Here is a 13211-nt window from a genome sequence, read left to right on the forward strand (position 1 = left end):
TAAAATGTACCGATATTTTTTTTAAAGCATTTGTGTGTTTATTTTTTAATATTTTAAAAAAAGAGTAAACACAAAAATGCTTTTAAAAAACAAAAAAATATATATATATAACAATGATCGATCCTGGGTGCATGTAGCACCGCTCAATTGATATTGTCCAAATAATTTAATTTTACTTTACAAATGTGGCATATGCAAATTTAAAAGAATTGGGGGTGATTGAGGTTAGAAGTAAACTTGAAATAGGCATTTATATAAATTTGCCAAAGAATTGGGGTGAACCTGTGCAAATATGTTGAAAGATATCGCACTCCTACCATATATATTATAAACACCCACCACCATCAACTGTGCTTATCTTCAAACATAGATTGTGGTATCCAAAACAAAAAACACAAAAGGGTCAACAAAAGGTGTCCGAAGAAAAATTTACCAAGGATCAATCAGCCATGGAGTCGCTCCAATTCCTGGCCTTTGTTTCTCTGACTGTTCTTCTTCCCTTGCTTTCATTCTTCTTCCTCACCAGAACATCAAAACCCCAAAAACAATCTCCACCTTCCCCCAGTACCATTACTACCCAGCTCCCAAAATCCTACCCTTTAATCGGTTCTTTCTTTGCAGTGTATGCCAACCGGAAACGACGTATGCAATGGATGACTGACATTCTGAAAAGCTTACCCTCCGCCACCATCGTTCTTCGCCGATCCTTCGTCAGCGACGAGGTCATCACGGCCAACCCTGCCGTCGTCCAGCATATCCTCAAGACCGAATTTCATAACTACGTCAAGGGAGGCAATTTTCACCGTGTCCTCAAAGACTTTCTTGGCTTCGGCATCTTCAACGTGGACGGCGAGTCCTGGAAGTTTCAGAGACAAGTCTCCAGCCATGAGTTCAACACCAATTCTCTGCGTAAGTTTGTCGAGACCGAAGTCGACACCGAACTCTCTGACCGCCTCATCCCCATCCTATCCTCGGCTGCCGCCAAAACCGGAACTGTCCTCGACTTCCAGGATATTCTTCAGCGGTTCGCCTTCGACAATATATGCAAAATCGCTTTCGGTTACGACCCTGCCTACTTGTTGCCCTCTCTTCCACAAGCCAAGTTCGCGGAAGCTTTTGAGGAAAGCGTCAAGATCAGCACCGAGAGGTTAATTTCGTTAATCCCCCTCGTCTGGAAAATCAAGAAGCTGTTAAATATTGGGTCCGAGAAACGTCTGAGAATCGCAGTATCAGAAGTTCGAGAATTCGCCACAAAGATTATAAGAGAAAAGAAGCACGAGCTCGCCGAGAAGTCGCTCGACTCCGTCGACCTCTTGTCAAGATTCTTGAGCTCCGGCCATTCGGACGAGAACTTCGTGACGGATATAGTGATAAGCTTCATACTTGCCGGGCGTGACACTACCTCGTCGGCTTTGACATGGTTTTTCTGGCTACTTTCCAAGAACCCACGTGTTGAGGCTGAGGTTCTGAAGGAAATCAGAGAAAAATCCGAATCTCCTATTTATGATGAAGTCAAAGACATGGTGTACACCCACGCTTCTTTGTGCGAAAGCATGCGGCTATACCCGCCCGTCTCTGCAGACCAGAAGGAGGCCGCCATCGACGACATCTTGCCGGACGGGACGGTGGTGAAGAAGGGAATGAGAGTGACGTACAATCAATACGCCATGGGAAGGATGGAGACGCTGTGGGGTTCGGACTGGGCAGAGTTTAGGCCGGAGCGATGGCTGGAGAAGAGCGAAGAGGAGGATAAGCATTGGAGGTTCGTAGGGAGGGACGCATACACATACACAGTGTTCCAGGCGGGACCGAGGATTTGTTTGGGGAAGGAGATGGCATTCCTGCAGATGAAGAGGTTGGTTGCGGGGATTCTAAGGAGGTTCAAGGTGGTGCCGTTAATGGAAGAAGGATTTGAGCCGGAGTTTGTACCGTACTTGACTTCCAAAATGAAAGGTGGGCTTCCGGTGAAGATTGTTGAGAGGGATGATGCGAAAGAGTGATATGCATGCATCCAAACATGCCTTAATAATCTATGTACTACAAATATTTTAGTGTTTTTTATTATCCCTATGTTTTTTTTTTTTTTTTTGAAAGATAATATCCCTATGTTTAATTCTTAGTATATTAATTTTTTTGATTTAATTAGATAATCTTTCCATTTGAATCATTCTTCTTCTATATATAATGAATCATTCGAATGTAATATTATGACTAATTTAAAAACGTAGACATTATCAAAAAATGAGACGAGGTGTACTACGGAACTTGTCCAAAATTCATGTGCTCTTTTTCCCGTCGTGGTTTTTTATTCTGCCGCTTCGCTAGGTGATGGGTAAAAGACTGACATGAATCGTGGAGTTTGTCTGTACTCTGTAGACCCTGACCTTATATAATCCATATTATCACATAAACTAAGTAACAAAACGCTACCATCCTAAGAATGGAATAGAACAAGCCTGTAAGCACTATTTAATTTTATAAACTTTCCAAAAAAATCAACCCATCATCCGTCATAAAGCAAACTTGGACAGGCACATAACTCAATTCCAAAACAACCATCATATCCAACTCAATGTCTAACATGTCCCATTAAAATATGATGAAACTATTGACGTTTGTACAAGAAACAAAAAATGTTGAAGACCCGTTAAAGACACATAATTGATTCCCGCTACTGGTTACTATAAAGATAGAGATTCCTGCTGATTGGAGTACTATTAAAACACTTGTTTTTTAACTTTCCTATGGTCAAATGAACAGTAAAAAAGAATTTACTGTTCACTATTGTTTATTGCACTTGTAATCTGCCCATTTGCCTATATATATATAGGTGCTTGGCTTTGTTGAGAGACAAAATTGATTTTTTAGAGAATCCTTAGGAGCTCCATAACCGAAGAATACTTCTCTTCCCGTACTTCCTTGCTCTTTCTTTGTAATTGCACAATATTTTCATGTATTATTGATCATTTGAAATGAAGAACTTCATTTGCTAATCCATGAGTATTTTCAGTATTTATCTTGCTCTTTCTCCTGTATTTATTTCTTATATTTCTATTTACTACTTACTTTATGACTTGGATTCCAGTCATCTAGTTCTTATTTATTTAGATTCCAGTTATCTGGTCCCAACATTTAATTTCTTACTTTACTTACCTGCACTATCACTCCGGTTATCTGATCCCGTTTTCAACTCTAGTCATCTAGTCACTACTTTATTTGCACCTATTTCTTCTTTCTTTGCCTTTCCTATGGTCACTAATTTTTTAATCTAGCATGATCTCTTAAACAAAGATGTATAGAAGCATTGATGTCTTTCTTCATGAGAGGTTTAACAGCAACTTGAATATAACCAATATACTGAAATTTATAATCTTTTACCAGGAAATCTTGTGTGATACCCTATATGATGAGAATAAAGGTAGGTGGTGTATGAGATCCCACATTGTTTAAGAATGAGAAATTCTTGCTCTTTATAAGATTCCAATAGGGCTCAAATTGTATTATTTGAAGTGTAGGCCATGTGATTTGGACCTTTTATTGGGGCGTTACAAATGATATCAAAGTCTATCCCAACTAAAAATGTGGGACTTGGGCCATACCACCTACGACGGACAAGTCCGATGAGGACGTCGAGAATTTAAGGGGGGAGATTGTGATACCCCATATAATAAAGATAATAGTAGGTGGTCATGTATAAGATCTCACATTACTTAGGAATGAGAAATTCTTACTCTTTATAATATTCCAATAGGACTCCAGTTGTATAATTGACTAGTCATTTTGGAATGTAGGCTATGTAGTTTAGACCTTCTATTGGGGCGTTACATCTTGAATAGATTTCTGTTAAATAAGCAACATTTTTCGTGAGTTTTCAAAATAGCATAGATTTATTCAATAGTTTTAATATTGAACTTAGTCTTAAAAACAGATTGAGTTTTAAGTATGATCACTGCATGCAATATATAATATAATTCTTGATATTGTGTGTACTTACTTATCAAGTGAGACTAATCTTTTTTTTACTCTTTATTACATTATATTATTCATATATATATATATATATATATTCCTCTAAAGTACTCATCATGACTAATAAATAAGATTATACCATTTTTTATTAACCCTAATACGCCAAAAGGCAAACAAATCAAGTCTAGTCGTTTTAAAACAAATTAATGGGAAGTCGGTGCCAGCACTGGCCGATGAAATAGAAAAATCAAGACGAAGAAAAGTAATCGACATCTGCGGATGAGTCCTTGAGAAAGATCACGTGAGTAACCAAGAAATTATATATAGTCCTCGATCGTACTTTGTACGTGTGACGCATTTGCAAACGTAAATATATCAAATCTATCTTTAAGTAAGAAAATATTTACGGAGTAATTATTTGTACCTATATAGGTTTTGCATGAGCAGTGATCTTTTACAAGAAAAATAGATTCTTACAATAAAAAAAGTACATAAAAAATTATTTTTATCCCGAAGAGATTAACCTTTTATAAAAGAACTGCACAAAATTTACACATATTAAAATTAAATCTGTATTATTAAATGATTAGGGTTTCATGATTTACGTCGTTGAAACTTGACCATTAATCTAGATATATATTTTTGGGTCCTATATACGAACGGTGAGGCGCCTTCAAGAAACAGGGGATTAAACAAGGACGGAAGAAGTATGCATGGATGGTTCCACGTTCACACGATGTGGAGGTTTCCCGCGCTGGCGTAAGCAATGACTCTAACCCCTTTTACATAAAAGGCAGAAAAAAAACCTTTTCAAAGAGGAACACGAACAAAACAAATTATCATTCCCATGTTGTTTTAAAGAAACTTAATCAGTGTGCTGGCCAGTTAAAAGCGGTTATTTCAAATCTTTCCTCCAACTCCACAAGCTCATATATTCTAATGGAAAATTCTTCTCATCAGCAATCCATATATTCTCCACCACAGACCTAACGTGACAAACCTGGTTCGCGAGTTAAATAAAAACACACTCAAACCAATCTAGATTCTCTCTTCGTTTATGTGTTTTTGTGCCTTTGCATGTAGAAAACTTCATGAAAAGAATAAAGTGAAAATGAAGCCAACACAAAATTTAGAGAGAGAGAGGGTTCGGTGAGAGAGACGGCTTGGCGATAGAGGGCTTGAGCAGATCAGAGAGAGAGAGGGCTTGGTGAGAGAGAGCTGGAGGAGAGAGAGCTCGATGAGAGAGAAGGGCTTCAGCGAGAGAGAGCTAGAGGAGAGAGAGAGAGAGAGAGAATGAAGACCAGATTTCGAGGAGAGAGACGTGGATAGGGTCTTGGCTAAAAAAAAAAAAACTGAGGGAGTACGGTGTAGAGACTATTGTGTAGCAGTAGGACTGAACAAAAAAACCGGTCGAATTCCGTTTATCGACCCGACCCAACTCGAAATTACCCAAACCATTTAGTTTCCAAATCGAAAAAGGAAATTCTCGAACCGTTTAAAAAACACTCGGTTATTAACTGATACCCGAATTACACACAAAAACGAGGTCGTTTTTGCCAAAGATATATAACACGGCTTTCTCTCTCTTGCATAGGATTGTTCACCATTTGCCTCCCTCAGTCCCTCTTCTCTCTTGCTCGAATCTGAAGCCTCTTGCAGACTCAACTCTCTCTCTCTAGTCTCTTGCATCTCTCTCACAGACCCAACAGAAAAAAACTGTCTCGCAGCTCTCTCTCTCTCTCTGTGTCTCTCACTCTCTAACTCAATTTCTATTGCTCGTTCTCTGTGGTGGTTGGATTGTGGAAGCTTTCTCTACAAGCACAAAAAAAAAAAAAAAAAAAAAACTACTCCAATGTAAGGAAAAACACTTGGTGATTTATCTGATTAGGTGGGTTAATTATGAGGTGTTAGGGTTAGGGTTTGTACTAGATTTCCAGCAGAAGGGTTGCTATCTTAGGGCCTAGGGGTTGTATTTTTACATCAATGTTTTGTTTTATATTTCTAATGAAGGGGTTGTGCTTGACGTGGTTTGTATCATTATGATCCACTGTGCTTGACTCCCATCATCCACAGTTGATTTTATTCATATCACTTTTTTGTATTTATTTGTAGGTCTCGAATGCTCAATTGATTACATCAATGATTTTTTTTTTTTTCGGGCCTTCAATTTTGGAAATATATAGAAACCAATTTCAGATTAAATGTGTCTTTCAATTTAAAGAGACTTCTGATCTATAAGAAGATCATTTTGTTGAGTTGATTTTGTGGACTAGAGTTTCTGATCTGGGTGTTGTAGTGGAGAGTATAAAATATGATGTGTTGTTCAGGAGGTGCGGTGGGAATGAGAAGAAGGGGAAAATGGGTGTTAAATATTGATTTTTTAGAAAATATATTGTTGCTGCATAAATATATATATATAAATATTTATATATATATGATTTTTTGTGTATGTATGCCAAATATTTGGACATATGCGGCGAAAAGAATGATGACTCCTGAGTAGAGGTGATACACGGTCGGTCCGTACTGACCGGACCGACTATTTTGGTCTGAACCGGACCGGATCGAGACTGAGACCGATCGGTCTCGGTCCACGTTTTAGAGGATAGAAAAGTTTCGGTCCGATCCACGGTCTAGGATTTTTTTGGACAGGACCGAATAAAAAATAAAAATAAAAAGATATTTTATATATATTATTTATATATAATTGTACAATTAACAATATAAAATTTTAAATATGTTATTAATACTTGTTAATATTCTATAAATTAACAATATTTTATATATATATTCATCTAACTTATCACAATTAACAATATAAAATTTTAAATATGTTATTAACACTTATTAATATTCTATAAATTAACTAATATATAATGTTAATTAGTTAATTATATAGTAATTATATAAATTAAAAATATAATTTTCATCTAATTTATTATCATTGACCATATAAAATATTTTTTTATTGAGTTTATTATATAATCTACATTAATAAGTCACTTAGTTTAATTTAGTATTTTAAATAACTTTTTTGTTAATTGATTTAAAATACTAAATTAAACTATCGAATATATACCCCACCAGGTCAATAGGAATACCACAAGCGACCTGTATCATAAATTTCGTCCCATCAATGTTAACCTCTATCTTGTGTTGCCGTGTGTCAATATTGTTGGCGATTATCAAATTCAGGATCTTGAAGAAAGAAGATGGATCTGCCTGCTTGATGCTCCTCGTCCCGTCATACGGGGGAGCATCTGGACTAACAACCAAATCCATCACCTCATGATCAACAAGGGTATCGACCTCATCTGTATAAACTGGTGCCTCCTCCTCAGTTGTCTTCGCCTCAGTTGAAGGATCAGACTCTCTAGGTGCCACCTTCGGATATGCATCTGGCAGCCTAGGAATACCGAGATCCTCAACGAGTCTGTCCCATGAAAATATAACTGGAACTCCTCAGATAGAGATCATGTATGCTCCTTTGTCATCTAGGCTGGCACCACCGAATTCTCTATAGAACTCAGAAATAATGTCAATATAGGAGACAGTCTCCCATGATTCCTCCCGCTCATCTAAGTTAGGTCCCCGACCACGATCGCTGAAGATTGATGGCAGGGAATGACCCTCCTAGACATGACTCTGGAAGTCATAAAGCTTCACTTGTCGCTCTAGTGAAACAATCCTCTCCCTGCTTGGACTGATACTAGTCTCAGATGGATTGCGTCGCCTACGTCCAGCTCTAGAAGAAGATATTTTAATCAACCTGAAATTTACAATTAAAGAGTTTATCAATACAACATTAACGATAAAAATATAATAAATAATTAATCACTAAATTACATACGAATAGTAATTTAATAAAGTGAGACATTGTGAACAACAGAATTTTATAAAAATAATATCACATTATTTAATATTAATAGAAATTAAATATTTAACAAAATGTGATAAATTTCTACATTAATTTAATTATAATATAATATATATTCTCGGTAAGATTTAATAAAACTACAATATGGAATAAAAATAACGATTCACTAATATTACTAAATTTAATTATACCATTTGAGCGCCTAAAATAGTGTTTGAACGGTATGCAAGCATGTTTGGCTTGTATAGTTCGAACGTATAAAACAACGGCTGAACAGGGTACTGTTCAAACGTCTAAAGCAACGTTTGAACAGTTAATTAAGAAACTTGTTTGGTTCCTGCCGTTCAAACGCCCTACCTAGCATTCGAATGATATGTGAATGGAACTTAGCAATGACGCTGAGTCGACTCAACCATTGAAATCCATGGAATCCTTCGATTCCATAGATTTTTTCAACAAAGTAATACAAAGAGACTTAAATAAACCTTCATACAATAGATTTAAGCAAATCTATAGTGAGTATTGATATATATGTTGTTTTATCCTAATTTAAACAAATAATCTATCAAAAACCTAAATTTAAACAGTAAAATGCTTAGAAAAATAGCATACGGGTGCTTAGGTTTTGTGAGTGGTTCGGCGTCCGTGAAAATGACCGTCTGCGACAACTTATATATACAAGACCATTCAAACGGTTAAACATTCGAACAGTTTACTTCAATAAATTTAAATACTATACTAATATATTAACATATTATATTTTAGTTATAATCTAATTAGATGACACTATATATGATACTATATATATGTTATCTATAGTCTAATATATTAACATATTATATTTTAGTTAAGGTCTAATTAGATGACACTATATATGCTAATACTATAGATGAGACAATATGTTGATACTATATATATGTTATATATAGTCTAATATATTAACATAATATATTTTAGTTATAGTCTAATTAGATGACACTATATATGATATTATATAGATGTTATCTATAGTCTAATATATTAACATATTATATTTTAGTTATAGTCTAATTAGATGACACTATATATGCTAGTACTATAGATGAGACAATATGTTGATACTATATATATGTTACCTATAATTTAATTAGTATGATATTATATATTCATATATACTTTACTATAATATAATATATAATATGCTCGATTATATATTATAATATGATATTACTATGTTTTTAAACTATAGTATCATCTAATATGTTTATATATATTAATATTGTTCTTTTATTTGAAGGTATATTATAAAAGAAAATATTATTAAACATTTACCAAACTATTCGAACTGTTAATAATAAGAGTTCAAACGATACCAGAGCATGAATGACTTCATTACCATTCGAACATACTATTTATACGTTTGAACGTGAAAATTTAGGAGGGAATTTTTTGCCGCTTCATAGTTTTACGTTTGAACGGTTAGTAAATAACCGTTTGAATAGGAAATATTTTGCAAATACAAGACAGAACCTCACAATCTCGCTCTCCTCCTGCGCGCTACTCTTAGTCTCTTACGAACCAAAGTCCCTTCGCGAACCAGCGCCATTCTCCCTCAATCTAGCCCCCAAACTCAAAAGAGTTTTCATCTCACTCTATTATTCTCAGATTAATTCATTATTTTTACTACTTTTTGGGGAGCTCCTTCGCATTGGCTATACGACATATAGTCTAATCTTCTTATCTTTTCATCTCCCAAAATCCACTTATGCTTTAATTTATATTCTCATTTTGGTTTGAATATGATATTTTGCAATGTTGAAAATTTGTATGCTCTTGATATCAATGCTTTGAATACCGTACCGATCAAGATACTAGAACGAAATATTTCGGTACCGGTACCGTTTCGGGATAGTCAATATATGAATAAATTATATATAAATACATATATATAAATTATAAATAGTCTAGTCTGAATTGGGGGTCAAAAAATAAGCTTGTAGTTTGAAAAAATAAAAAAATAATAAAAAAATTGAAGGCCGAAATATAGGCCGGTACATGCCGAAATTGAGGCCCGGCCGGTATTTGGGCCGGTACGAAACGTATAGGGTACCTGTACCGGCCCAACAGTCGATATGAAAAATTTCGGCCGTACCGGCTGATACGGTACGAAATTGAAAACAATGCTTGATATTGTTGTTTGTGTTGCTGTGAGTTCGTGATTAATGGGATTTTTCGTTGTTGAAGAGGATTGAAATCTGGAAAGAACCAATCCATTCGAATGGTTTAGGCTTACTGTTCAAATGGGTATGTTATGTTCGAACATAATTTAGCACCGTTCGAACGGAAATTATACATCAATGTATTTACAATTAGAAATTAGAATATATAAGGATAGTTGTCAATAATGATTATTCAAAAATAGTTTAAAAATACTTAAAACTAAATAAAAATAAAAATACTTAATATTAAATATTTAAATTAAAATACAAATAGCTAAGATTTAATAATACTTAAATAATTAATTCTAAATTAATAAAATGAAGTATTTAAATTAAAATACTACTAAATCTTTAAATAATACCTAATAATTATGTTTTTGTTTTATTGTTGTATAAATATTCCGTTGTTATTGTTTTACATATGTTATCATATCTTGCATTGTTTGTTCATCAAAATAAACCTTAGACCCATTTGAGAGTTGTCAATCCAGATGAATGCTTGTTTGATAACTCTTGAATTGTCCAGAGTGGATAGTTTGGGATTGTAAGATCATTCTCGTAAACTATTGAATTATATTTGTTGTCGTCTAATATTATGATTTTGGTAGATTCATCCACTGTTCTCCGAATATGCAGTTTCGATGATGGTGCAACAAAGTGTTAATCGTCCGTGCACACAACCAAACATGCATATTTGGAGAACTATAGGGAGATGCTACCAAAATCTTGTTGAACGTGACAGATAATAGATCATAGGTTGGCAACTATGATCTTACAATCCCGAACGGGATATGACCAACTACCCGGTGAAATGTGGCATACTCCTTGATTGATATATGATACATGCTTGTTTGTTGATGCACACGTGATTGTTTGTAATGAAGATAGTCAGCATGGATAAGACTTGGATGAGAGTTAGCGATCGATTAGGTCATAATTACAATATATATACTGAAGGTGTTAAGAAATTCTTGAAGTTCGCATTGGGTACATGCGATAGTGATGGATATATTAGATACCCATGCAGAAAATGTAGGAATTTGCATTATCATAAGATAGACTTGGTGAGAGATGATTCCATTAAATAGAGAAGATATTGAGGCTGAAATTGTTGATACGACAGTAGGAAATTGTTGAATCATTTGAAATATTTACAGATGATGAAAGTGAATTGTCAAATGAAACTGATTCAGCTTATGATTGACCAATTATGTGTTAACATTATACTTGATGACAAATATTTTACTTATTGAATGTATCAGTAGTTTAAAATTATGTCACCAAAGAGGAAGGAAGTTCGCAACCCATCTCCACCTGTTCTTAGCTCTCATTCAGACTCACTATTAGAGATTGACTCTATAGAATAAGGTAAAAATCTAATACTCATAAAAGTTATTAATTAAGATCCCATAATAGACATATAATAGAGATTGATTACAATGTTATATTTTATAAAGTTTACAGTACAATCTCGTCAAGATCGAGGCATCACTAGAGGGGTGACGTTGGAAAAATATCTTAAAGTGGGTAAGATCAAGGTTAACATTCCTGACGAACATACCGAAGGCGAAGGACAACCAACAGCTTAGCTTGCATCACATGTGGGTGCTCTTACACGAACTTATACACCTTTGCCAACGACTTCATGGAAGAAAGTCCCCAAAGATATTGTTAAAGAGTTTATCAAGAAGCGTTGTTTGGTAATATTTAAAACATTGATTTAGTAGAATAAATTTCTATATTCTACTTAAATTTAGAATATTATAAATGATTATATGTTTGTAATTATTTTTTTAAGAATGATTTCGAATTAAATTTTGGTCGGAAAGAGGAGCATAGGACTGTGGAAGAGCTTATGGGTAATGCATTATGCAAATATAAGGCGAGGTGTCATGAGCATTATAATAAGTTTGAGAAGAAGGAAGATGCACGCCAACATCATTTTTAGGATGTCCGACCTTCTGAATGGGAAAAACTTTATGACATGTTTGCGGATCCATCATATCAAGTATAATTAAATTTAATTATTTTACTTGTCATATTTGTTATTTCCCTTCATAATATTTTTAATTTCTTTGCAGGAACAAAGTTTTATAAAAAAAATAAATAGATCAAAATTGAAGATTAATTATTATGCAGGCTCAATATCTTTCAATCGCCTCTTTAAGAAATCGTTATTGCTACTTTTTTATTAGATATAGTTAATTATTTAGATGAATCACAATGACTTTATATCTTAACACATATTTATTGTAACAAAATTCAAATACCAATTATGATCTGACAAAATTATATGCTGCATCGCACACTAACTTAATGGAGAGTGGACTCATCCTGATGTGAAAATTATGTAAATATTATAACATGTTTTAATTAAATATATTACAATATTTATGACAATATTAATTCTTTATCTTATATATGTCTAGGATAAAATAGTTGCCCTACATGCTGAATCTGCGTCAGATCAAAATTTCTCAACAAGTGATATTGATATTTTTACATAAGTCATGAGTCAACGTTCAGGATATTTGAGGAGTTTGGGTCGCTGTGTAAAACCTTCACCCTCTTCCTCTTCTTTCGAGTTTGCATCTATGACTTCTATAGAGCTAGAGAATGCGAATTCCAGAATCGAAGAATTGACTGCAAGACAATATGAGATAGAGGCTCAATTGGCGAAACAAGCAAACATGAAGATGCGCCTCAAACAACATGAAGAACAACAAGAAAAGTTCAGAAGACATATACAAGTCCAAATGCAGCAGCTTATGCAACAGTAAAGGCCTCCAAGCAACTGATGATTTTTTGCGTATAGATTTTGGGATTATCTATTTATGTATGAACAATGTCAGTCTCACAGTTATTTATTTAGTTTGCACTTATTATAAAAATTTTGTGAGTATTAAACAATTTTTAATGTATTTTTTAAAATATTACGAATGTCTATTTGGTTTTTTATTATTGAGTTTAAATAAAATAGTTATCGTTCGAATGACCACATAACATTCGAACGCAATTTATTTTCATAGCATTCGAAAGATCACATAACGTTTGAACGTAATTTATTTTCGTAGCATTCGAATTATCACATAATATTTGAATATAATTTATTTTCATAGTGTTCGAACATAACTTCGACCGTTTGAACGTTTATACCGTTTGATCTG

General features: G+C 34.2%; 1 protein-coding gene across 1 annotated transcript; it reads left to right on the plus strand.

Annotated features, from left to right (window-relative positions):
• Nucleotides 1-374: 374 nt before the first annotated feature.
• LOC121250008 (cytochrome P450 94A2-like) lies at nucleotides 375-2235 on the plus strand. Its single transcript, XM_041148910.1, has one exon. It carries the CDS (start codon nucleotides 450-452, stop codon nucleotides 1998-2000), a length of 1551 nt encoding a protein of 516 aa, XP_041004844.1. The 5' UTR covers nucleotides 375-449; the 3' UTR covers nucleotides 2001-2235.
• The last annotated feature ends 10976 nt before the right edge of the window (nucleotides 2236-13211 follow it).

Source organism: Juglans microcarpa x Juglans regia, chromosome 2D, assembly GCF_004785595.1.
Source record: "Juglans microcarpa x Juglans regia isolate MS1-56 chromosome 2D, Jm3101_v1.0, whole genome shotgun sequence".
In the NCBI taxonomy this organism is placed as follows: Eukaryota; Viridiplantae; Streptophyta; class Magnoliopsida; order Fagales; family Juglandaceae; genus Juglans; species Juglans microcarpa x Juglans regia.